Raw genomic sequence first — 27,175 nt, forward strand, 5'->3', positions numbered from 1 at the left:
GATGCCGCTACTTGGGCTTCAATCCATACATTTTGTGAAACATTATTCCCTGGATACAATCCATGGTCAGGATATGGCCTTTGGGAAGGCAGTTCTTTATTCCGCAATCTAATTGGGTATTCTAAATTCTTTTCCCTCCTCCATTTACTGGTACTGCTTTTGGGAGTTTGTCAAAGATGTGGAATGCGTTGGAGGACACAATCCATTGGAAGAACAAGTTACTTACCAACTGGTAACGTTCTTTCGACTGGATGTTTCTCCAACGCCTTCCACATTGCCCTCCCAGCCTGCCTCTCAGGAGAATTTCCTATGCGATTGCAGTTTCTGGTTCCGCAAGGCTAAATGCAGTCCAGCAGGCATCAGACTGGTGTCGCACGTTCTGGGGGAAAAAAACCTAAACTGAGGCTACGGGCGCCGTGCGTCCTATATGTAACATCCTGTGATCTCGTCCTCGAGGGACATGGACCCGACGCAGGACGCCCTCTGTGAAAAAGTTTCTGAAGTGCACAGTTGCGGACATTACATGTCAAAGATGTGGAATGCGTTGGAGGAACATCCAGTTGAAAGAACGTTACCACTTGGTAAATAACTTGCTCTTCTGTAGCAAAGGCACATTTTGTGCCACCAGTCGCATGCTCTCTGGTAGTGTAGGACCTTGCTGAAATGTTCAGCCGCTTCACTGAATTACTCCTGTACCTCCTGCAATTCCAGGCTATTCTCACCTTATTACACACGCAGTTTTTTGTTGAAAAAAGACCAGAGCGGCTTCTTGTCCCTCATTGCAGAGTTTAGAAATGTCTCTGGGGTGTTAAATCCCCCGGGGATCCACGCATAGATGATCTGTGCCTTACCCCACCTTTTAGGATGGCAGCATACAGTTTCCAGTGACACGTATCACTTTTCCCTGCTCTTTCAGCGAGCTACCACAATGCACCTATATAGTGCCATCTGGCCCCTGCTGAGACCACTCCAAGTATATTGTTTCAGGTTAATGCGTCTCTAGTCTTAAGTGCCGTCACCGGTCCGTTCATGGGGATCACAAGGCTTACCAGTGAACTAGGAAGGGAGGAACCTTCCCCCACATTTCCCAATGTGCCAATCTCCTAATTTCTCCTCCGTGTGGGGGAATGTAACAAAGTGTGCTGCGTTGAATTCCCTAAAGACTGTCCAATGTCTCAGACAAAGCTCCCTCTGTACCCCGGGGGTTAATACTTTGATTGCTGCTCACTATCCTCTTCTTACCAGCGGGGGAGATTGAGCTGCCGCGCTCCACCTTCAGGCCACATACTCCCGACTGGAGCCTGGGCGTGGCCAGCAGGGATGGCACCGATGGCTAACGTCACTTTTGCAAAATCTCTTCCCTGGGGAGCGGATAAGGGCTCCAGACTCCCAAAAGACACTTCTGTGTTGCTGGAGGCATGGCTTAAAAATGTACTGGGACGGAGCCCGCTGCACACGTCTCCGGTGAACGGCGGCCATCTTGCAATCGACTCTAGCTCTTCTAATAACTTCCCTAAAATTTTAATCAGTACGGCGGGCTTAACATACTTACCATCTGATCTGTCTAAGGTTGGGTTCAACGTACAATTAGAATCTTCTCCCCACAGCCACATGATCCTTCTAAAGGGAGACAATCTAGCATATAGGGAGTGAAAGAAGGCAGACCTAATTGCAGACATACATTATTGAATTCAGCTGTAATCTCTTTATTGAAAATAGTTGCTGTCGCAATTCACAACCCAAAATATTGTCTGCCCAATTTGCATAAAAGTAATATCCTGCAATAGTATGGGTGTATTACTGCAACTTGCAGTTTGTTCTCCTTTATTGGTTGAATGACAATAGTTATGGCATTTTAATGTGTTCATTTTGATTAATGTCTCATCAAATCATGTTTCGTTAAATTTTAGTTTTCATCAAATAATAAATGCCCCATCAATTCATGTCTCCTAGATGCCTCCTACACGTGTTTCACCACATTGATGTAGCTCATCAGGTTAGGATAACATTCTTTCTCACAATTGTGGTTTCTATCAGTTTGCATTCATGAAATCACCAAGGTTTTCTATATCTTTTAGTATCAGTTGAAAAATGTCTTTAGTTGCAAATCTCTGAATATAATAGTCCAGTACAAGGACAAACTCCTGAACACTGTTGCACGTGGGATCCACTGGTATAGGTAGAGTAGGTCGACCCAAAGCCCACATCTTGCCCCTCCCCCTACTCAACATGTTGGCCTGTTTCTCTGACATAGTGCATTTCGAGGGGATTGTGTCCTCCGACGTATTCCATATCTATGACGGTAATGACCACAGCTGTGCTGCTTTGGAAAATTTCGACAGAGGGCGTCCTGCGTCGATGACTTTGATCCGTTGTCCCTTGAGGGCCTCCGTCGAGGGTCAGCGTCACCGGATGTTGTATATATATATTTCTGAGGCTTGTGGAATCTGCTTAGATCACATGCTGTGCTGTGCATAGGCCGACATCTAGTGGAAGCTGCAGAGTATTAGTTTGTTTTTCGAAACTCGAAAATGGGCGTCGATACAGGGCGTGCCAGTAATACTATCCCTAGTGTGACGTCCACTGTACCCATGATCCCTCACGCGTCTAGGACCCTCAGATTGTTTTTTTCCGCCATACTGGTCGGAAGCATCCCGCGGAGTTCCCTGGCCTTAGCCATAATTTTGCAAAATATCATATTACCCCATTTTCTCCATCCCAACGTCGAGTCACTGAAGTTCGACACTCGACGCTGGCCCGGAGAAGAAAACAACCGTCGAGAGCTGCACAACAGACTTTGGACCTAGGAAGGCCTCTGGCCTCGGCCCTTGGAAGGCCTCTGGCCTTAGCCCCTGCAAGTAGGGAGGTACATATTCCTACACACACACACTAGCCCGCTGCCACAGGGTGCGTATGGAGGGTACCCCTTGCCAATTTTGCCCCAAGTGCAACCGCAAGTACCCTTGGATTGACAGACATGCCACCTGTAACCTCTGCTTGCCGAGGGACCTCCCCGAGGTGAACTGCAGAGCGTGTAGTCTGTTTAAACCGAAGACTCTAAAGGACTGTTCAATCAAACGTTGGGCCCACCACGCCAGGCAACGAGAGGCCATGGAAGCGGAGGGCGCCTTCAGTGATGTCAGCGACTCCGTCCTATCAGACAGCGAGGGCAATGTGGCGTCGCGAGACAGCCAAGCGCAAGTCCCCGACCTCGGAAGGTTGTCCGTGAGGGCAGCTATGGGGAACACCCCCAGCGACACAAGCGCTACCCACAGCATTTCCACTACGTACTCGAAGTCCAACCGAGACTCGACGCGCGTGTCGAGTTCTCGGAGAGAGGTACGCAGAGAATGGTCCACCGAATCTGTGTCCTCTGGGCGTTCTCGATCAAGATCGCCGCATGACACCAGGCAACTATCCACTGTTGCCAAGGATGCCTCACTCACTAAAGTAACGGAGGTTCGATCGTCGGCAGACGAAGACTACCACCATCCTCAGGCTGCACTCCAGGAGTTGGCATCAACAGACCGCTTGACGGCTGTTCCCGTGTCCCGACCTCCACTCTCTAAGGAAAGGGACACTACCCCCGAATCTTGACGCCAGACGTCGAAGAGCTCCGAAAAGGTCAAAACACCGGGGAAGCACTCTTCCACTCACTGGGAGGGGGGAAAACAGCATAAAAAGCATTCCCAGCCTTCATCTGCACCACAGAAACATAAGGACAAGTCCCAGTCTTCTGTAAAATTATCCAAGACCCCTACAGAAGGCCATAGGTCCAGTCAGGATATAGCAGGGAACACTCTCAGGAAAGGGTAATCCCCAGCTCTAAAGAATGGTCAAGTGAGGATATAGACAGTTATGTCTAGAATGTCATCCCTAGCAGACTTCTATGCCAAAAATCCACAGCCCTTCCTCACCTATACCCCTGACGGGGCTACTCCCTCAGGGTCCAAGGACCCGCATACCCCTGGTAATAAACTTCGAGTTGAGGCGCCAACGCAAAGTAGGTCTTCTGACCCTTTCCACGTTCAGCCATACTCTCAATATGATGAGGATCCATCATTTAACGAGGATCCAGAATTGGCCACGTTGGACGTCCAAACTGGAATGGATTACTATGGGGATGACGAGGGCCAAGAGGAGGAAGATGACCCAGAAGTCTACAGAGTAGACTCCCCAATAGACAAAGAACCTCCGGTTACCGACTCTCCTGTTGACAACTAAACTCTCTTAAATGAGGTTTTATCTGGAGCGGCTGAACACTCTAGTGAATGATCTGTATGCTTGGTCAAGTTTGCTGAGTGCAGTTTGTGAGCCAGTCAGGAGAATCTCTGGGCCTCATTACAAGTTCAGCGGTATCCTTGCTGGTAAAACTGGCAGGCTGCCGCCAAACTTGCAGATTTTACTGGTGCCCAGGAATGGGCAATTACTGGGTCATTACGGCCCCGCCGGACACGGTAATTGCCTATTCCCGGGCACCGGTAAAAAATGCTCCCCATTCCCTTTCCAGCAGAGTTTGATAATAATAATTCCTTATTAAACCTATGTTACAGCCTGGAAGGCCAAATTTCACATCTAGAAGGTTCTGGATATGTGGGACCGGCAAAGACTACTGAGGCCGCGGTTAATCCAGTAACCAACACTGATGATATCTCTATTAATGTTATACAGAGGTCAAATAAGGAAAGACTCTCTTGCTCCCCTCGTTTGTCAGGATTGGCAGATGCATCAAATGAAGATACCAGTGTGGTTCTGGATAACGTAACAAGCCGAGATCATGACTGTGAAAAGAGTAATATTGTCTCTAAACTGAAAGATCTGGACGCCCATAATACAGCAACAAGCTTTGCACTCAAAATATTAAGGCTTTGCTACACCACACCTGCACAAACAAGGAATAATGTGGAAGTCCTAAAAGGATTAGTCAAAGACACTACGCTAACAAAAATGAGAAAAGCCGACTTAAGATTGGAAGCCCCAACACCAAATATTATAAATAAAGAAAGTGATAAAGTCAACCTGGAATCTACGTTGGTAGAAATACTGGCTGGGAGTGATGAAGAATGGGAGAACGGGGCTCCCATGTCTAGAAGAGAGAAACAAAAGAGAGAGAGAGAACTACAAAATATAGCAAAAGAAGGGATTATACCGGTTGACAAGGGAAATGTTGCAAATGCTGAAAAGAAGAAACAAACAAAAAGAGAGAAAAAGGGCAGCTAGAAATGCAAGAAAGCGTGCTGAAAAAATGAGTGGTGAAAAAAGGCACTCTCACGTCATGGGTAATCGAAGTCAACAGGAATAAAACTAGTCTCAGCAAACCGCTAAATGTTCAACTAGAGCAGGGGTCTGCAACCTTTGGCTCTCCAGATGTTTTGGACTACAAATCCCATTAGCCCCGGCTATCATAGTTAATGGTAAGGGAGCATGGGAGTTGCAGTCCAAAACATCTGGAGAGCCAAAGGTTGCAGACCCCTGGACTAGAGGAATCGGCAAGTGAGGTCAACAGCGAAGGCTCAGTCAATGATGTTGATGCCTCCTCTCTGAATAGTAGTCAAAGTGAGGCTGATTCGACAGAAATCCTGATGACTAATACAAAATCAAGGGTGAAATTCTCTAAGACAACTCAAGGAAACTGGGCAATGCCAGATAACTTTGAGGGAATGGCAAATAGGAAAAAAAGGGTTGAGACTTTAAATGGTCCTAGGCAACAAAAGGTTTTCACTATCTCACGTACTAACAAAAGAAATACTAATGTCATCAATAGGAGAGTGCTGTTAGAAGCCCTACATCAGCAATTGCAACTAAGAATATTGAAGAGTGGGGATTTTAAATTTGTGGAGCCCTGTAAGGATAACTTTAGTCGCATTCATTGCTATTCCGAGGCAGTGGTAAGTCTTGTGAGAGATCATAAGGAAGAATTGAGAAACAATGGTTATGCTGTGGACGCAAAAGATAACGAAATGGTATGTCAGGATAATAAAGCAATAAGTACTAAGAGTGTTAAAAATGTTTCACAGATAAAAGACCTAAAGAAGGGTAATGATATAAATAAGTCACATTGGGAATGGTTATGTTAATTTCTGCCCCCAGTCTCTAATGGGGATTGATTGGACTATTCCATTATATCCTGGAATACCAGGGGCCATTCACATTTGTTAGCCGAAAATGGGTCCTTCGGTTTAGTAAAGAATGCACTATTTGTTCTCTTACAGGAAACATGGCTTATGAAGGGTGCAGTGTTTGATGGTTTTAAATCATATTATAATGTGGCAAAAAGAGGAGAAAAGGGTCGTCCATTTGGAGGACTATCCATCTTGGTCTCCAATAGACTGAACTCACAGAAGTGTATTATATCGCCAAATAATCCAAATGTACTGATGGTGGTAGCCGACATGCCCAATAATTGTAAAATACTGCTGATAAATATATATGATCCACCAGGACTGTCCAAACTTTTGAGATACAACAGACAACAAGTGAAGCCCTGGCCGAGCAAAATATTGCAGGAGGAGATTTGAGTATTATACTAGGAGGTGATCTTAATGCTAACCTACTAATGGATGATTTGGGCATGCTAACGAAAGCTGCCATTTGGAGATAATTCATCAGCGATAACACCTTAAGGATACTAAATGGAAGCAACTACGATAAATCACCGAATACTGTAACATGGACCAATAATGCTCATACTTCCACATTGGATTATATTTGTATAAGTGACAAGTTGTTCGGTCAAACTTTGGATTTTGAAACCCTGATCAATACTTATAGTGATCATTATCTATTACAAAGTAGAATGAATTTGCATATGATACCACCTGCTAGAGATGCAGTAGGGGAGGTATATAGCAGCAGCAATGGTATAGGAATTCGCTGGTCGGACACAAATTTGGTAAAGGCCAAAAGATGGAGTAAAACAATTGACCCGCTGCAGCTACTTGATATCTCCGCGGATAACATGGTTGCCTGGTTCTCCCATAGTCTTTCTGATATGATGCCATCACCAGGGAATGTGTGCCCACAGAAGGAAGTGATTACCTATAGTAGACCGTTTGACATAAACATAAGGGACATGAAAAGGGAGAAGCGCAGAAATCTGAGACAATTAAATAAGTTATGCTTGAGCTATGAAGAAAGCCAGAAAGGTAGAAGGCAGATTTGTAATAAGTATTCTAACATGATTAAGTTTTATCAGATTTCAGAGAAGAATGTAGTCTGGCAAAATATGGCCAAAATATTAAATGAAGGAGATGCTAGGAGATTCTGGGCCTGCTTCAGAAACATGAATAATGCTGGTAACCCAGAGCTGTTAATTCCCATAGATAGTCATACTTGGATAAATTTCCTTACTGAAAAGTTTAAAGGAGAAGTGTTAAAACTTGAAATCTGCCCTAAAACCAACATGAAAATATGTAGGGAAGATATATTGTTAATAATAAAGAAGTTAAAGAACTCTAGAGCTCCAGGACCCGATGGCCTTTGCAATATTATCTTAAAAGATAATCCAGAAGCTTGGGCTGACATTCTGTTAATTATGTATCAAAAAATCATAGATACCGGACGGATGCCTAACTCCTGGAAGACTGCTAACATCATACCTATATTTAAGAGTGGTCAATGCAATTTGCCAGAGAATTATAGACTAATAGCACTTACGGATGTCCCTAGTAAATTCTTCTGCACTTTGATACTAAAAGAAATCAATAAGTGGATCATTAGCGAACATATACTAGATAAAGCCCAAACAGGCTTTAGGAAAGGTTGTGCAACGACAGATAATATCTTTATACTAAACGCTTATTGAGCAGGCTAATTAAGCGAAAAATCTACCCCTATATGTTCTTTGTTGACTGACCTCCGCCTTCGACTCGTTAGAGCGGGGGCGTTTTTGGAAGAAACTCGAAGCCCGAGGCATGCCTGCAAATTTGTTAAATCTGTGCAGGATGGTATATGATGATAGCAAAGCCCAGATACGTTTAGATAATCGAGGAACTCTATCTGAACCCTTCAATATTCTAAAAGGTGTGAGACAAGGTTGTGCATTAGCGCCCATCTTTTTCAATCTATTTATGTCCGACTTTGGTAATATCTTTAAAGATAAAATGAATGCTTTTCCCAAAATCGGCTCCCATAAGATGGGGTGGATCTGCTATGCAGACGATATAATAATAATGGACAACACATATGTGGGTATTTGTAATAGTGCCTCGGCCCTAAGCAAATATGCAGAGAAGAATGGTCTTGTAAATAATCTAAAAAAAACTCAATTCATGAGCTTTGGGGCCCACTGCAGTAAAAAATACCTATTGCTCATTGGGAACAATAAAAAAAAAAGTTAATAGCTATAAATATCTTGGCCAGGAAATATGTGGTGAAAGGAAGAAAATGAATCCACTAGTTCAAAAGAATAAACAAACCAAGATAATGGCAACGTTAGCAGCTGTTGTAAACCTCTCCAAAAAAACTGCGGGATTTAGCTTATTGGGAATTAATAATCTATATAAACAAAAGCTGGTGCCAATGCTCCTGTATGCTCTGGAAGCTTCCTTCTCTGATTGGTCGGATGTGATGGAAGGTGTGATATGGAGGAGAATATTAGGCCTCTCTAATTATACACCAATCCAGGCTATCCGGTTAGAACTGGGGCTGATATCTCTATCTACCTAAACAGAGCAAAGCTCTATATTAAAATAAAATATGCACAGCAAGGTTCACTACTGCATATAGTTCATGATGGGCTTAAGGGAGGAAAATGTGGGCTTTGAATAATTTCCAGAAACAAATCGAGGATATCTTTGAGAGAACTGCTTTTGTCCCTAAATGGGAATATGGAGAGGGCGGTGTTTAAGTCCCTAAAAGATTCCTAGGAAAAGTGGGACTGGGCTCATAGTAATGATAGGGTTGCAGAATTTGGCTCTTTAGGTTCATATGCAAAACTTCCTTTCCTGTATAAAAAACTTCAGTTCTATCTAAAGCTTATGCCGTCAAAGGTTAATCGGAAAATCTTCCTTGATATGAGGCTAAACCGACTTAATGTTCTCGGTGTGCGAGGTGCCTGGTTAAATATCCCGGAGGAAAGAAGAATGTGTAGACTGTGTGGCAGTAAACAAGAGAAAGAAACCATAAGACATGTGATAACCTGTTGTAAGAACATGAGATCTATATATGAGAAATATTTTGAAAAATATCTAGCAGACCATGAACAGGATTTTAATCGTATTGCTAGTGAAAGGTTTTGGGTTGAGATTTTTAGCAGGGTGGAATAAGAATCTTATAATTGCAACCACTCAAATCTGAAAGGTGGTAAACTTCCGTCTAAGGCAGTTTGAAGCAAATGTGAAATTACTAGTGGATCTATAGGTTGGCTCTATATTAGAGTACGTGCTTGACCTGAGCTATAAAGTTTCTCGGGGGGGTAACCCACTCCTGAAAAGGAAATCAATGAGATCTAGCTACCTGCAGGAGAAATGTACATAGGTATGTCAATTTAACAATCTAGTGCAAGTAAATATGAAAGCCCCTTAGCTTTAATTTTAATAATTGTACCTAGATCTCTGATAGATGTAAATGTAGGGACTTTTATCCTTATTTTTTATTTTTTCTGTATGATACTGACTTTGTATGAAATGTTTGGATTTTCATTGTAATCTGTTATTTGTATGTTTATTCTGTTTAGTGAAAAGTTTTTTGAACTGAAACACAATAAAAATTTTTTTTTTTAAAAAAAAAAAAAAAAAAATAAAGCCAGTTGGCACAGGTTGCGTCAGAGGGAAGAGCCGTGTCCGGTTGCATCCTTAAGGCAACCTTTGATGCCACAGATAACGCTGGCAGACTGATAGCAGAGAGCACTGTTATCTAAAGACCTGCTTGGTTAAGACAATCTGGATTTAAACCCGAAACACAAGCATCCTTAATAGACAAACCGGTGGAACCCGATCTACTGTTTGGTAAGGCACTAGAGGACGCCTTAAAAAAATGCGAAAGATGAATACGAGACTCTCAAATCCCTGGGCCAGTTAACCAACAAACCCCCTAATCAAAGAGGGAATGGCAATCTTTGTCGCCCAGGCGGCCAAAACTCACAAAGAGGCTCCAACTATTCCCAGGGGCAGGGTACACCATGGAATAACAACCAACAGTCTACCCAAGGTTATTGCAGGGGTAACAAGAGGGGACGTGGTAAGGGCAGAGGCGGCCCCAAAAGAGGTGGCAGCACGCCTCCCGCAAATCAGTGACGTTCCGTTCAGGGTCCCTTCTCACGGATCCCCCAGTAGGGGGACGCATTTCCAACTTCACCCAAGCTTGGGAAGGGATCACATCAGACAGATGGGTGCTGTCCACAGTGTCCGCAGGATACTGCATAGAACTGTTAGAGAGTCCCCAAAACCACCCTCGCTCAAAAAGTACATTTGTTAGACCACCAGAAGATCCTCCTCGAAGAGATCGCCAATCTTCTAGCAAAGGACGCGATAGAACTCGTCCCGGGACACCAGGTAAACAAGGGTATTTATTCAACTTTCCTTGTGCCAAAAAGAGATTTGACAATGCGCCCAGTATTGGACTTACGGCCTGCAAACAAGTATGTCAAGCCCCAAAGGTTTTGCATGACACTCTGCAAGAGGTAATCCCCCTCCCTTAAAAAAAAGGGGATTACATGGCAACATTGGACATGAAAGATGCCTATTTTCATATTTTCATGTTCCCAGCGCACAGAAGATTCTTGCGCTTCAAGGTGGACATTCGGCACTATCAGTTCAAGGTACTGCCCTTCGGTATAGCCTCGGCTCCAAGGGTATTCACCAAGGTACTGGCGGTACACCTACGCAGGGAAGCAATCCCAGTGTACCCTTACCTGGACGACTGGCTCATCACGGGGGAGACCCCAGTAATTTGCAGATCAAATATTCAAAGAACTATCGACCTCCTCTTCGAATTGGGTTTCTCCATAGACGAGAAAAAGTCATGTCTGGTGCCAAGCACCTCCAAACAGTTCCTAGGAGCTGTTCTAAACACGCAAGAAGGGTTGGCCTTTCCACCAGAGGAAGGAATTCGGAATCTAACACTGCAAATTCCGCTATATCAGGCCGGTCGCCAGATAATGGTGCGCAAAGCGATGCGTTTGCTGGGCATGATGGCGTCATGTAATTACCTGGTCCCTCTGGCGCGCCTGCGCATTCGTCCCATGCAAGAATGGTTGGCGAAACGGTGGTCTCAGGCAAGTGGTCAGTGGGGACGATCTAGCGGTCGTTTCGCCAACACTTTGTACAAAGTCTTCACTGGTGGACAAGAGAAAACCTGTCAAAGGGGAAACCCTTTTATGATCCCGAGGTAGAGTCTGTAGTCACAACAGACGCATCCCTGTCAGGGTGAGGAGCACACCATCTCCACCACACAGCTCAGGGTCTCTGGTCTCACTCAGTGGCCAAGAATCATATCAGTCTGCTAGAGCTTCTGGCAGTATTCAGAATGCTTCAAGCGTTTGAGCCCTACCTGTTGAACCTGTCAGTGCAGATCCTGACAGACAGCACAACAGCTATGTTTTACCTAAACAAACGGGGAGGAACTTGTTCGCCAAATCTGTCCAAGCTTGCCCAGAAAATGTGGATATGGGCACTCAGACGGAACATTCTTTTCCCACCTCCATAAGTTGCTACTGCTTTGGGAGTCTGTCATAGATGTGGAATACGTTGGCGGACACAATCCCCTCGAAGATGTTACTTACCTTATCTAGTAACGTTCTTTCGATGGGATGTTCCTCCGACGTATTCCACATCGAAGCCTGCCCCTCTACCGAATGTCTTAAGCGATTGCAGCTTACGTTTCCGCAAGGTTTACTGCAGTCATACTGGCAGGAGATTGGTCCCACACGTTCTGGGGAAAAAACTACAACTGAGGGTACGGGTGCTGTGCGCCCGACATATAGCATCCTGTGACGCTGACCCTCGAAGGAGGCCCTTGAGGGACAACAGATCGATGTTATCTATGCAGGACGCCCTCTGCTGAAATTCTCCGAAGCAGCACAGCTGTGGTCATTACCTGTCATAGATGTGGAATACGTCGGAGGAACATCCCATCGAAAGAAAGTTACCAGATGAGGTAAGTAACTTGTTCTTCTTGTAACATTGCAATCCCCGCTTATTTAGCCACTCTTATCAGCTTAACATAGATCTTCGATCCCCTAACGTTCCAAGTGGACACACAACAGATCTGCCATGTAACCCTGCCCCCTCCCTTCTGCACAACACCCCTGGGATTTTCACTCTACCCCTTTGCATCTCACTCAACTCCCCACCCACCCTCTACTCCAACCCCCTTGCTTCTGTAGCATTCTCATTAAATCCCACCATACCTTAACAAGCAGTTTTGTAACCTAAACGCACCACACCAAAACATAACTATTGACCCAACAGTACCAAGACTATTCAGGCCTGACTGTCATTCATCCCACCCCCTCCAGTAGGTCTTGACAGCTAGATACCAATGTGGTATCTACGAGTACAATCAACCCTCCCCCTGGGGGACCCCACCAAGCAGGATCGGAGCTGTCCGTAAGAATTGAAAAGTATAAATCCACAGACAATGTCCCCAAAGTAGCTCCCAGTCTCAAACACAATTTTGGACCCATGCAGTAAGGTCCTATTGCGTATATGCCCCTCGGCACCTCCCTCGGTTCCATCCGCGTTGTACTATCTTCTCTTATTGCTCCTTTTGTCCACCATGAGTGCCATTTTTTTTATCGATCTAGAGGTTCACCTCCTTAGGGGTCTCAAAGAACATGGCCTTCCCATTATATAGGATCTTCAGTTTTGCTGGATACAACATGTATTTAATGCCATGTTGCCTTAGTCTTTCATAGGGACACACTGACTCCTAATGTTGCTTCTCCTAGACCTTCCCCTCTGCATTGTCAGCTCGATCCTCCAGCATCTGTACTTTGTGTGAGATCCTGAACCCTTGCTTTCAAATCTTTTGTGGTAGACTCCACCTCCATTTCCGTCTCACCCACCATGGCAACCAGGGTCCTTGCATCGATCTCAAGAGGTAGACATCACATTTTACCTAATCTATTAGCACATCCATTGATGCCCGAAATGCCATAAGTATTTTGGCATTGGCTCCCTTCTGTTCTAGCATTTCTCCTTCCATAGAGTGCACTCCTACGTCTAAAGGATCTGTCTTTGCCTCCTGCTTTGTGAACACATCAATTTGTGTTTGCTTTGGTTTTGCAGTGGTCTTTATGGTTTCCGTCATCTCTCTGTAGCATGGACGTGGAGTGTCTTTTGTCCCACTCAATGCGCCTACTGGTGCCTTCCCAGAAAGGACACTCCACCTAGCTCTTCCTAATGTTTCTTGTCGTCAGCACTTCTCTTGACCAGCCTCTTGTTGACTGACTCATCGGGCTCGCCCCTACTATTCACGAATAATGCTGCCTCCCTTGGACCCAGGTCTGTGGACAGTGTTACTACTGACCGACTCTTCTCCTTGAAACGTTGCCTGTGTGCTCCTTATTGTACTCCGACATCAGGTGGTCATATGCTGGGCAAATCCCCACCACCACTCTTATTCCTTCGGTTACTGTGGCTGCGAGTGCTCGAGGCACCTTTCCCAATGGCACCACTTCATCTAGGCCTCCCAATTGCTTGAGACCTGCCACCAGCATCCAAGCAGCCTCTGCCCACACACCACCTAGCAACAGGGCACTCCCCAGCCTCCATGAAAAGGCTCCTATGCTTCTGGGCACCTGAAGGACCACTTCATTGCAGAGCCCACCATCCACTCTTTACCCTGCTCGCGGCTGCAGAGGTGCTTCTCCCTCACTGGCCTTAAGGATCATATGCAGGGTCACTTCCCCAAACTTCCTCAGCCCCAGTCGGCTGCCGGCTCTACATGGTGTCTGTCTGGTAAGCGCAACAAAGGTCTCCTCATGTCACCTTTACCCAACCTTTGTTTGGATGATCTGTCAGGTGTGCTCTGCTCTCAGGACCCCTCTGCCCGTCTTCACCCTTCTCCGGCTTCCTCCCAGGCACTCACTGGTTGTCCCAGTGATCAGTCCTTCTGATCCCTTCCATGCAGTCTATGGTGCAGTCTCTCGGGACCAGGACTGCCGTGTCCTGTCCCCAAACGACTGTCGGGGCCCTTCCTTTCTCCTTCACTGTCGCTGTGCCAATATCTGTGGCCGTTCTGGGAGGCACAAGTCCCCTCAACTGCTCAGCCGAATAACCTGGCAGCAGTGAGCCACCCCATCTGCTGCAAGGCAGAGCCCGTCGCGGCTGCTGTTTTGCTTCCTCCAGGTTTTCCTTCACCAAACTCTTGCCTGTCCCCCCGATGCCTTTTATCATTAGTTTTCCTGTCTGGGAACGAGCCGGCCATAACCAGTTATCGGGATTCATGATGGCGGCTCTTTTCAAGGAAGGGATCTGTTGGCCAACTCAGTGGAAACGCATCCCCCTCCCCACTTTGGAAATGCAAGTCAACGCAATAGCCCAAAAAGAAATTCTACCATCTACGGTTAATAAAAGCCCCCCCCCCTTTCCTCAAATTCCCACACAGAACCCTTGTGAATATTTCCTTGGTATTATCAAAAATAGACTACGCAAATGGTATCTTCCAAGGAATGCCTGAACGCCTCACCAAAAAACTACACTGCAATAAGGCTACTCCTAGACTAAACAGAAGGGACCACATCACACCGGCCTACCATTAAAACGCATCAACTTCAAAGCCCTCTGCATTGTCCATAAATGACTATATGGACAAGGAGCCAAATTCCCCCAAGCAAAAATCACCAGATGCCAACGAGAAGAGATCTAGCATGAACCTCCAAATTAGAAACTAGACACTACGAGAAAAGTAAATGTGGAGGCACCCACTTCTCCCATCTTACAGCTAAGCTATGGAACACAAATCTAAAGGAAATAAGTATGATGAAAGACCATATATATTCATCACTTTTGCCAAATGGCAATTTACCAATTTCCAATCTCCACCCTCCTGTTTACCTCAAATCTATGTGGTAAGTTGCGGTATGGTATAAAGGGGGACAGGGGTGTTTGTGGGGGTCTCTGCCTGCTTTTTGGGCTTTTTTATTTTTAAAACATGGAAAAATCGGCCAAATCTTTTTTGAGGAAACCTAATGGATCTTTTCAGGAAATACTAAAAACCTAGCTATTCAACTCACTGTGCAAAACATAGAGCAACTATACTACAACCACCCCCACCAGTGGACCACCTCAACCCCATGTAATGCCTGCTTCCACAAACTAAGCATGGAATAAAGGAACCTGGGATAAATACACCCAGAAAGAAACCACACAGCTACACAATGCCCAGAGACCACCCACTAACCACCCCCTCTTTTTTTCCAAACCTCACATGCCCAGAGGGCTGGTGAAACAACCCACCAAAACATGTAAACCGCACAACACTATAACCAACCTAAAAAAACCAATAACCTACAACACCAAACAAGTCGAACACTGGCCGCTGCCCTTCTGGACACAAGCCCCAACGCACGAAACCAAGCACATCCAGAAATCTCACATGCACAGATTTATTTTATTTATTTTTGTATTTGTAGAACGCACTACAGCCCACAGGTATCGATGCGCTTGCATGTAAATGAAAGGAAGCTTAATTGTTATTACAGTGATGCAGTCTTAGTTACAGGCATGTTATAGAGAACAGATAACATTGAGCTAAGGATTGACAAATCAAACAACCTGGTTTTGATGGCTTTGCGGAATGCCAGATGGGAGTCAATCATCCTAAGGTGCGCGGGAAGGGAGTTCCAGAATGAAGCGGCCATGGAGGGGAATCTAGTGCCACCTGCCCGCACTCTCCTGCTTTTGGGAGTGGGGATCAGGTTGGTGTAGGTTGATGCCAGTTTCTACTGGTTCTGCATGCATCAACAGATGAGCACAATATCCATCCTATCCCTCTCACCCCAACCAACCCACTTTACCTTACAGAGACACTCGGGCGCCTGGAGACCATGGAAACGGCAGGGGTTTGTGGTATAAATCAACTTAACATGCTATAGACGAAACCCCATGTTGGTGGGATACTTCTTTACTGGTTCTGACTGGGATCAGCCTGGACATTTTTCACACCTGTAAATATAGATACAGCGTCGTACTCGAATAGGTGTTTTTATGCTCTGATTGCAAACTCAGTACTTTCTTTGGCATGTGAATTCAAAAGCCGGAATTACATTTAAGATGATGAAATAATGATAAAAGGAATAGGCTGCAAGAGCAAATGGGCTGCTACTTATCCTTAACGCCTCATCCTTTTAGACATATTTTCACTGGCCTATTTCAGTTTCCTTCCCTCTGCTTAATTCAGTCTCACAATTTCATACTACTGTGGAATCGAGCAAATGCAGGTTGAATCTCCAGGGTATTAGGCCGAAGCCTATGGGGGAGGCTTAGAGTGTATCTTTGAATGTAGGTTGCCAGGCAGCTGCCCGTTTCCCAGAAACATTTGTCCTCGGTGAGTAACATCTGTGGTGATGGTGATCACGACCTTATTGAACTGTAACATGTCCTACATTATGCACATGTTTTGACAAATCTTTGCTCTAGATATTTTTATCGTTTTGTTCACCTTTTGCTATTATTGCTAATCTAAATACAAAAGGTAGGATTGTTTTAAAAAAAATGCTAAGCACCTATAATCTTGTAATCAGTTGCCACGCAAACAAATATGAATGGTAGTATTCAAAATCTCTCAGAAAAATGCATAAAATATTAATAATCTCTAGGGGTGTGTAATCAAAATGGGCATTTGTGCAATGAAGTCTTAATTAGGAAGGGCTCTCCTAAGTACTTTATTGACCCTGATTCCTTTTCTTTTAGACAAAAAAAGGAGATGAATTGTCTAGTCGAATTCAGAGCATGCTTGGTAACTATGAAGAGGTGAAAGAGTACATCAGCACGAAGGCCCCTCAGCCTCTCTTTGGGATGCCCAAAAGCACTGTTCCATTGACCCAAACATCAAATTCTGACCGTGCGGTTCTCTCTGAAAAATCTGGCAGCATGTCTCGACTCCCCTTCCAAAAGCCCATGGGACCTCCCCACTGTGGCCCCTCTTCAGGAAACAGCACTGGCCAGCACCGAAAAGCTCATCCAGGCAAGGAGCAGGCTCCAGGTTTGCATGATAAAAGCTACAGTCTGTCCCAGGGTCGGAGCCAGAGTCGAAGCCTAGGACAAAGTCACTGTGATCAAGAAGTCCGAAGCAGCCATACCTACAAGAAAAATGACCGAAATGTTGATGGCAATAGCTGTAGTGAAGAAGAATTTTCTTCTCCTTCCAAACTGTCTCCACTCTTATCGTCCCTCGCTTCCCCGCTAGAGCCACTATCCCCTATACATTCCAACCAGCATGTAAGTTCCCGGCTGCAGAACAACAAGAGCCGTGGAAATGTCTACCACCATCAAACAAAAACATCACCAGCCATGGATTCAAGTGACAGCGAAGCAAGGGACAATGCTGGTTCAGCTGCCAACATGATTGCCATGTCTACTCAGCTTTCCTCCCAAAACTTTCCTGCACCCCTGCCTTCGAAAACCAGTGCAATGCAGCAGAAACCCACAGCATATGTCAGACCAATGGATGGTCAAGACCAGGCTCCAAGTACATCTCCAGACCTGAAACCTCTCACCGAGGACTATCATGGACAAACCTATGGAAATATTGCAAATTTGAAGGCCAACGCCAAGGCAAAGCTGTCCAAACTGAAGATTTCTTCTGATCCTTTAGAGGTGAGTTGTGTTCCCATTCCTAATTGCAATGTTTGTTTATTGGAAGAAAACTGTTATTACAAAGGCCTGTGTCATGCAGTGTTTAGACAAACCTGTTAACAAAGCTTTGTATCTGAACTGATGATGTATTTTCATCATCACTATTGCATAAGGACTAACTCAGTTATGCAGTCAATCTGTCGCTGGAGTTATTGCGTACTGTTCTGTTTTTATCATTTTGCTTTTGCTTCAGGAGCATAGCTACTTTTGTCAAATTTTTAGTCTCCCTTCATTATCCTTAAACACATAGTTCAACTGTTTAGTGACTAAGTTAGCTTTTTCGTTTGTGAGTTTTGCTTTTTCAGGAAAACACATCCATGTGTTTTTAACTGAGGGATTAAGTTGCATCTGTCTTCTGTCCAAAGGCTGCAGTGCTTTAATGGAGCACGGTGTTCAAGTCCTATTTGGTATTGCCAACAAATCGAGCTCATAGCTACAGGATGTGAAAGATGTGAGGAAGAGTAATGGAGAGGACGATAGAAGGACAAAGGAACAAGTCGAAGTGGAAAGGAGGCTGCGGGGCTGTAGAAAATCAAATGGGCAGTTTGAGGGTCGATTTAGGTAGTGGAAAGGAGCAGAGATGGGAATGAATTTGGGAATTAATTTGTAGAAGCAGTAGGACAATGGAAGATGGGGTGGAAAATAAGCGAGTTTAAGAACAGAATGAGGGCAGAAGGCGAGAGGTGAAAGGTGAAAAAAAATGCATACGTTAGATGGGGGAGGAGGCTTGAGGAAGGATTGGTCAAGAGGGAGCAAGACTGGTGGGATGTTGTGGAAACAGGGCAATGTCAGTTTACGTGAACAATGTGGAAAATGGCACTGTACTGGACTAATGTGCTTTAAATTATACGTTCACTCATTTTACTGTAATTGCTTTTGGGGAGGAGTCCCAAACAGACCTATAGAGTTGACTTTAAAACCACCAAGATCTTGATTTGCAGAGCTCTGTTGCATCCCGAGGCTAGGGCTGGATTCAGTGGCATACATTTTCTATAATTTCCCCAAACATGCCTGTGGGAGAACCATACAACTTTCCTGTAAAATGGTATTTCCCTATTCAGTTTGTACCGTCATCGCGCTGTGCTTTAGATGTTTGGCAGTGGTATGCTGAATTTTCTTTAGGGAAAATATCTTCAGAACTACCTTAAAGATTGATCATTTTTTTAAAAATTAAAATAAATCTGCTCTGACCAATGTTAAGGCTTTCCCAATTTGCGTTTCAAGACGTGTCACTATTCCAAAAATCCTTGGGTAAGAACACCCCCTTCTCTCACACCCTCTAAAGGGGACTTTCTTGCCTATCATGTTTTGACCAATTTTACAGGTTTCATCCCCAAACAGTTGACCTTGCATGTAGAAACCCCTGCTCCCCTGTTATGTTTACAGGCCTCAAAAAGCGTTTGCGATCGCCAGTAGTCGTCGTAGAGTGAGAACTCCTTCTTGGCGAGCAACAAATGGTGTGCTGTCTCCCTGTGGAAAACTGACATTTATGTAAGGGGGCAAGTGACTGTTTATGCTTGGCTAGCAGCTTGCTACTTGAAGTGTTTTCTTTTTGTCTTCATATCCTATAAGGTTTTGATCCGTGGTTACTGGACACATGTACTTAACTCTTGACACATCCACTACTAAAATGCAAGCACAACTGATGGGTTATCATTATGGCATGATTTTACAAATGAGGGAGCATGGCTTAATGTCTGGCTGTTCCATATACTCAATCACAGTAAACGTGCAAAATCTCCCTTAGTCAAAGAAACACAGAGCCTTAAAGCGTCACTAGGTGCAATTGACCAAAGCACTGAGTTGGACTTAGGAATGAGATTGCCATTGAAGCCTCCCTTTCTCCCACCTGTTGTCTTGGCAAAACCAGTACTGACAGTCGTGAGCTTTGTAGATGAACAGGTAGGCTTGTCCTTCTCTTGAATGTCCATAATTTGATCAAATTGTTAGTCTTGCATGTGCTCCAACTCACATTCCCCACCCCCACAAGAATTGTGGCCCAGAGGGTCGCCATAGTCATTTAGTTAGAAAATTGCTACACACAAAAAGGTCAGAGTGGAGCCGAAGGATCAGAACTCCTATTCTTCCCTTCCAATGGCTACTTTACAACTGACCTTACTGACGCCTGCTGTTTCAAAGTCCTTTCTGTTCTGGCACACACCCTGCACACCTACCCCTCACCCCAAAGACCGCCCATCATTACTCCTGGGACTGAAAACCTGCTGGGGCTAGTTGATTAACCATTCAGCACATCGACAGTCGGAACTTCAGATGTTGATGATTTTAATTAAGAGAATCGCTTATATGTGAATTGTTGTACATCATTGTGCTGTATGCAGCACCATTTGTCTTTTGTTGGATTTTCAAATATATATTTTGTGTATTCAACAGTATCTGTCTTACGCAGGAGTAGTCATTTGGTGGGTGTGAATTGTGATGAGTCAGCAACCATTGTTTTTCGACTAATAAAGATAAAACAAGTGATGGATCGTTTGGCTCTGTTGCGTCCGTTGGATGCTCATGCCACGGAATGTAACATGGGGTACATATGGAGCCAGCAGTACCTCAGGACATTGCTTTTATTGTCAACCCTTACTACACAGCTCAAGAACACCACTAGAAGTAGAGTTTGTCTGATACAAGTATCCATGTCAGAATCCCTCAAGGTGGGCCTTCATTGCTTTGGAGAGTGGCACAATGCAGCAGGCTGCAGTTTGTGTCAATCCATGCACCGTAGGCCCTCCAAGGAGCATGACTCAAATCTTTATACTTTCCTCCACAAGGGCAGGAAACCTACTACTTGGAAGTCTCCGGCCTCCAAGAAGACCTTGGTTATTGAGACAGTAGAGGGGATGCCCTTGCTCTTGAGATGGTCCTGCTTGCCTAGAAGCGGCACTTTTCTTCCTCGTCCTCCAGAAAAGCAGTCACTCCTCCAGGCATGCAACACTTAGGGCCTCATTACAAGTTCTGCTTTACGTTGAAAATAATGGGTGGTAATTCAGTCGCCTTCACTTTTTTGGTGATTATGGAATTACTGCTGTTTTTCCACACTTGGGAACTACAACTTTGACATTTAAAGTGGGGTATTTTCTTCCAGCATCATGCTGGCGGTAAACCTGCCACTTTCAGGTCGAATTTTGGCAGTATTATCGCTTGCGTTAATTCGACCAAAATCCCTATAGAGGCCCAGGGGACCAATTGGTGGCAACGGTAAGCAAGTTCAGCAGTAATTTGTAAGATTTACCTCCAAATTTGTAAGGAGTCCCTTTGGAGGAATCGCCACCTAAAGTACTGTTCTGCACTACCTTCTCAACTCGAAAGCAGTGAGGGGCAATCCAGTGCCAGATACCAGACATCTACCCTAAGGCCCGATAGCTGCAGCGTTGATGAAGCTAGGGTGCACTGTGCTTAATCAAGCTGGCAAAACCACCTCTCTTTTGGATTACAACCACACACCACCTGATTTTTGTTCCGCTTCACTAGTGGAGAATGCTCCCCGCCAGCTCTGTATGGCTCTGCAAAACATAGCAGTCCTGGCACAAGCTTTCGAGGGGATTGGGTCCTCCGACGTATTCCATATCTGACATTTAATCACCACAGCTGTGCTGCCTCAAACTTTTTTTCGGCGCCTGCGTCGATGACGTTGATGCGCCGTCGTCGAGGACCTCGTCCGACGTCATCCGATGTGATAAGTAGGACGCATGACGCCCGTAGCCTCAGTTCCGTTTTTTCCGTGAACGTGTTGCTTCGTGAATCTCGGTTAACGCCTCGACTCTTTGGAGTTCTGTTCTTCTCGGTTCTTCGAACCTGTTCGTTTTTGTGAAATCCTTCGTGTGAAGATGTCTTCTACTTCGTCTTCGACCCCGCGTCCGGGCTTCAAGAAGTGCGGGGAGTGTGGGTCCAAGATGTCAGTGACTGACTTGCACGACGCCTGCCTCTGGTGCCTCAGGGAGGCCCACGACACGGATGACTATCGACTGCCAGTCGCTCACGTCCAAAGCCTTACGTGAACGTAAGAAGAAGTTGTCAGTAGGTCGGGTGTCCAAGCCCAGGAAGTCGAAGTCTGCGGGGCTTTCGACGGATGATTCGAGAGGTGACACTCCACGTCATCGTCGGAAGTCTCGTGGGTCTTCTTCTAGGAGTCGGTCTCGCCACTTCTCAGCCTCTTCGAGGCATTCTCCGAAGCGCCGACACCGGTCGTCTTCCAGGTCCTCTTCGGAGGACTCTGCCTGGCACGTCGCTTACCCCATCAGCCATGCGACACCAGAGGAATGGGCTTCCTTGGGGAAGAAAATGCTGGCGATTCTTGAGTCGCAGGGTACTAAGCCGTCCGCGCCCCCGAGAGGGGTCGGTCGTGAGAGGTAGAGAGACACCGCTCGCAAGAGTGATCGGCACGAGTCACGGGAGAGGTCGCGTTCGGACAAGGGAACTCGTTCTCGACGTACCCGTTCCAGGTCCCGGTCCTCGACGCGTTCGAGACCGTGTGCACCTGTGTTGTCTTCAAAGAAGACATCGACGTCTGAGGCGTCGACAGGCTTTCTCGAGGCTCCGGCTCCGAGGAAGTTGTCGACGCTCAGGTCGTCGAAGGACACGCTTGGAGCTCCGGCTCTGAGGACTGTGTCGACGCCGCCGATGCTGGCGGCGCTGCATCTGACGTCGACGCCGATTTACTCGTCGACGCTGATCCTCTCGGCGCCGATGCCTGTTCTCTCGGCGCCGATGCCTGTTCTCTCGGCGCCGATGCCTGTTCTCTCGGCGCCGGCGCCGATTCACTCGACGCCTTTTTAGGCCGGGGTGTCGGAGGTACCCTGTGGCACGGGGGAACCCCCTAGGAAGGCTCTCGTTAAGAGCAAGCACTCTCGGGTACCTTCTTTTCGCCACCTGGAAAATATTTCAGAGGCGGATGAGGATTCCGATGGCCTGGTTTCTAGTCAGGTTCCAGATGAAATTGTCTCGGGCCATAGTCAGTTTGACGATTTGAGGCAGTCACTGCATGATGCCAGTGGACTGTACACCTCTCCGGAGGTGGAGTTCTCATGCCGATTCATTGTACCGACGCCTTATGGCTAGGGTTTCTGAGTACTTGGGATGGTCTGCTCCCCCAGGGGAGTTTGTGCAGGATGATCTCAGACATCCTTGATGTTGGTCCCCCAACTGACCCGGTACTGCCGTTCCATATGGCTTTACAGAGAAGGGTGGCGGCGGCTTGGACTGCTCCGGACAGTCTCCCGGCGGTGGGCAGGTCCTTGTCGCGAAAATACCGTCCAGCCAGTAGCGACCCCTACTACTTGACCAGGCACCCCACTCCGGAGAGTTTGGTGGTGCAGGCGGCCACGACCCCGGCAAAGCAGGCGTCGTACCCTACCATCCCTCCTGATAGGGACGACAAACGTTTTGATGGCTGGGCGAAGAAAGTGTTTTCTTCTGGTGGTATGGCGCTTCAGGCGGCCAACTCCCATTTGTGCCTTGTCTCGTTTCACACACACTCTGTGGAACTGTGTTGCGTTAGCGGCTGAACATATTCCCAAAGGGGACGAACGGGATGGTTTCCTTGCTATGGTCCAGGATGGTAAGGATGTCATGTGTGAGTCCGTTCCGTCGGGTTTGGACTTGGCTGAATGCGTCAGCAGGTCCATGGCGGCGAGCACCGTGATACGCAGGTTTGCGTGGTTGCAGAAGTCGGGGTTTGCTCCTGATGTGCAGTCCCGGCTCCTCAATATGCCCTTTGACGGTGAACACCTTTTTTGCAGTAAGGCTGACGAGAGCCTTGAGAGGTTGCAGACCTCGAAAGCTGCAGCAAAGTCGTTGGGCGCTGCAGTTCGCCAACCTCCGCCTTTTCGTCCTAGGGGACAGCAGTGGAGGGGTGGTTCCTTTAGCTATTACTCGTCCTTCAGTAAAGAGAGGGGAGCTGGCAGTCAAAGAGGCCAACGCAGGGGTACCAGAGGTGGATGACAGGGTACCCGTGGTGCCAAGGCCGCTCGGGCAGTTGCCTCTTTGCCCTCAGGTAACGCCGCAGCCACTACCACTCAGTCATGAGGCCATGTCCCATGGTTCGCCGGTTGGGGGAAGGCTGGCGCAGCATCTTGTAGAGTGGCAAGCCATTACTTCAGATGTGTGGGTTCTGGAGATCATAACCCACGGCTACTGTCTTCGCTTTCGGCACAGCCCTCGCGACAATCCACCGGGGAACCTCTCTTTGCAGAGTCCGGATCCGCTCCTTGCGCAGGATATTCAAGCCCTGCTGGAGAAAGGCGCCATAGAACTGGTGCCTGTAGCGGAGAGGAACAAGGGATGGTATTCCCCTTATTTTTTGATTTCGAAGAAAGACGGGGGATTGAGACCCATCATGGACGTGCGTGGTTTGAACAAACTCCTCAGGAAGGACAAGTTCAAGATGGTTACTCTCTCTCAAGTCCTCCAGGCCCTTCAGCTTCAGGACTGGTTGGTGTCACTCTACCTCAAGGATGCTTACTTCCATGTGCCGATCCATCCCAAGCACAGAAGTACCTGAGGTTCGCGGTTGGCGACTCGCATTTTCAGTTCTGGGTGCTGCCGTTCGGATTGACCTCCGCTCCGAGAGTTTTCACCAAGCTCATGGTGGTTGTGGCAGCGCATCTCAGGCAAGGGGGGAATTCACGTCTACCCCTACCTGGACGATTGGTTGATCAGGGGGAGCTCTCCCGAGCAAGTCCTGGATCATCTGTCCGTCACCTGCCACACCCTTCACAGGCTGGGCTTCTCCCTCAATTTAAAGAAGTCCCATTTGACGCCAACACAGCGGCTCCAGTACATCGGAGCAGTGCTCGACACTTCCCTGGGGCTGTGTTTTCCTCCCCAGGTGAGGGCTCTTCACATTCAGCAGATGGTGCACAAGTTTCAGCATGCCCAGACGCTCCCAGCGTTCGAGTTCTTGAGGTTGCTCGGCCTCATGGCATCCTGCATTCTTCTGGTGCCAGAGGCTCGCCTGCGGATGAGATCTTTGCAGTGGGCACTCAAGATGCAATGGTCGCAGTCCTCCGGCAGGATGTCGGACCCGGTTCAGGTGCCACCTCGGTCACCCGGGACCTTCTGTGGTGGGCCTTCGAAGGCAACTTGATGAAGGGGGCTCCATTTTGGCTTCCCTGGCCGGAGGTGACGATCGTGACGGATGCATCCCTCACGGGATGGGGAGCTCATGCCAACGGGCTGACAGTCAGCGGTCGTTGTTCTCCGCCAGAGTCCAGACTCCATATCAATCTGTTGGAGCTGAGGGCCGCCAGGCTAGCCCTGAAGGCTTTTCTGCCGACTGTGCGAGGAAAGTGTCCTGATCCTGACGGACAACACAGTGGCCATGCACTACCTCAACAAAAAGGGTGGGGGGCAGGGTCACTTCCTCTGTGCTGGGAGGTGATGCAGCTCGAGTTCTGGGCCATCCAGCAGGAAGTTTCTATCTCGGCAGTTCATCTGGCCGGAGACGAAAACTTGACGGCGGACGCTCTGAGCAGGCAGAGCGCGATCTCTCACGAGTGGGAGTTGGCTCAGGAAATTCTCCTGGAGATCTTCGCCCTTTGGGGACCCCTCAAGTGGATCTCTTCGCCTCCAGTGTCAACCGGAAGTGCGAAAGGTTTTGCTCGTGGGAATTGCCCCCAAAAGGAGCCTTAGGAGACGCGTTCGTGGTGGAGTGGTCATTCCCGCTGCTGTACGCGTTTCCTACAGTCCCCGTCATCCCGCAAGTGCTGCGGAGGTTACGGAAGTTCGATTCCCGGATGATCCTCATTGCTCCGTCGTGGGCTCGGAGGATGTGGTACCTGGACCTTCTCGACTTGTCCATCTGCCCTCCACGTCGTCTTCCCTACAGAGACGATCTGCTCTCACGGGACGGGGGTCAGGTTCTCCATCCAGAGGTCAGATCCCTCAACCTTCACGCTTGGCTTCTGAAAGGTTGTATAAGGATTGGGACCTCCCTGAAGACGTGATGGAGGTGTTGCTTTCGGCCCGAAGGCCAGCAACAAAGTCTCTGTACCGTTGCCGTTGGCGTAAGTTCTGCGACTGGTGCAGAGTTCAGAATGTGGATCCTTTTGCATGTGACATCCCCATTGTTCTGTCCTTTTTACTTGCTTTGGCCCACAGGGGCTTGCAAGTGGGTGCCATTAAAGGTTACCTGGCGGCGCTGTCCATCTTTAAGCGCTCGTCTGAAGAGTGTTCTTACTTTAAAATCCCTTTAATTTCACAGTTTCTGAAAGGGCTCACTAATGTGTTCCCTCCGTCACCTTTCCTGGTGCCCGGTTGGGATTTAAACCTTGTTCTTAAGTTTCTTATGGGTGCTCCGTTTGAGCCTTTACATTCTTGCCCTTTGAGGCTGTTAACTCTGAAAACTGTGTTTTTAGTTGCGGTTACTTCCGCTTGCAGAGTGAGTGACTTACAGGCACTTTCAGTTAAGCCACCCTTCACTGTATTTCACAAGGACAGGGTTGTCCTTAGAGTTTGTCCTTCTTTTCTTCCAAAGGTAGTGACGGAATTTCATTTGGCCCAGAAGGTTGTTCTTCCGGCATTCTATCCTCCTCCACATCCTGGTAAGGAAGAGGAGAGGCTCCATAGGCTTGATCCTAGGAGAGCTTTAAGCTTTTATGTTTCACGCATGTCCCGGGTCAGAGTGGACGATCAACTCTTTATTGGTTACGCTGGAGAGCGTTTCGGGCAAGCTGTGACGAAACAGACTTTGTCTCGCTGGATTATTTTGGCCATCTCGGAGTGTTACCGCTTGGCGGGTAAGGACCCACCGGCTGGCTTGCGGGCCCATTCTACCAGGGGTATGGCTGCATCTCCTGCCCTGCAGAGGGGTGTTCCTATTCGCAACATCTGTGATGCAGCCACCTGGGCTTCAGTACATACATTTGTACGTCACTATTCCCTCGATTCCATCCAAGGACAGGATCTGGCCTTTAGCAAGGCAGTCCTTTGCTCTATTTGATTGGCTATTCTAAATTTTGATTCTAAATTCTTTCCCTCCTCCTTGCTCTGGTACTGCTTTGGGAGTCTGTCATAGATATGGAATACGTCGGAGGACCCAATCCCCTCGAAGAACAAGTTACTTTCTTACCTGGTAACGTTCTTTCGATGGTATGGTCCGACGATGTATTCCATATCGCTCCCGCCCTGCCTTCCCTGCTGCAGAATTTCTTTAGCGATTGCAGCTTACGTTCCGCAAGGCTTTGTGTCTGACTGACAGTTGACTAATGTCACATGTTCTGGGGGAAAAACTACAACTGAGGCTACGGGCGTCTTGCGTCCTACTTATCACATCGATGACGTCGGAGGAGGTCCTCGACGACAGCTCATCGATGCAGGACGCAGACGCCGAAAAAAGTTTCCGAAGCAGCACAGCTGTGGTGATT

At 47.1% G+C, this 27,175-nt stretch overlaps 1 protein-coding gene across 2 annotated transcripts in view; it reads left to right on the forward strand.

Moving 5' to 3' along the window:
* AFF1 (ALF transcription elongation factor 1) overlaps positions 1-27,175 on the forward strand; it is an 811,017-nt gene that overhangs the window by 204,075 nt on the left and 579,767 nt on the right. For both annotated transcript variants that reach the window (XM_069630442.1, XM_069630443.1), the window contains exon 3: positions 16,857-17,762. In XM_069630442.1, coding sequence (XP_069486543.1) covers positions 16,857-17,762 — 906 coding nt within the window. The remainder of the gene's footprint in view (positions 1-16,856; positions 17,763-27,175) is intronic.

This window comes from Ambystoma mexicanum, chromosome 6q (assembly GCF_040938575.1).
Source record: "Ambystoma mexicanum isolate Mex_15411 chromosome 6q, UKY_AmexF1_1, whole genome shotgun sequence".
Lineage (NCBI taxonomy): Eukaryota > Metazoa > Chordata > Amphibia > Caudata > Ambystomatidae > Ambystoma > Ambystoma mexicanum.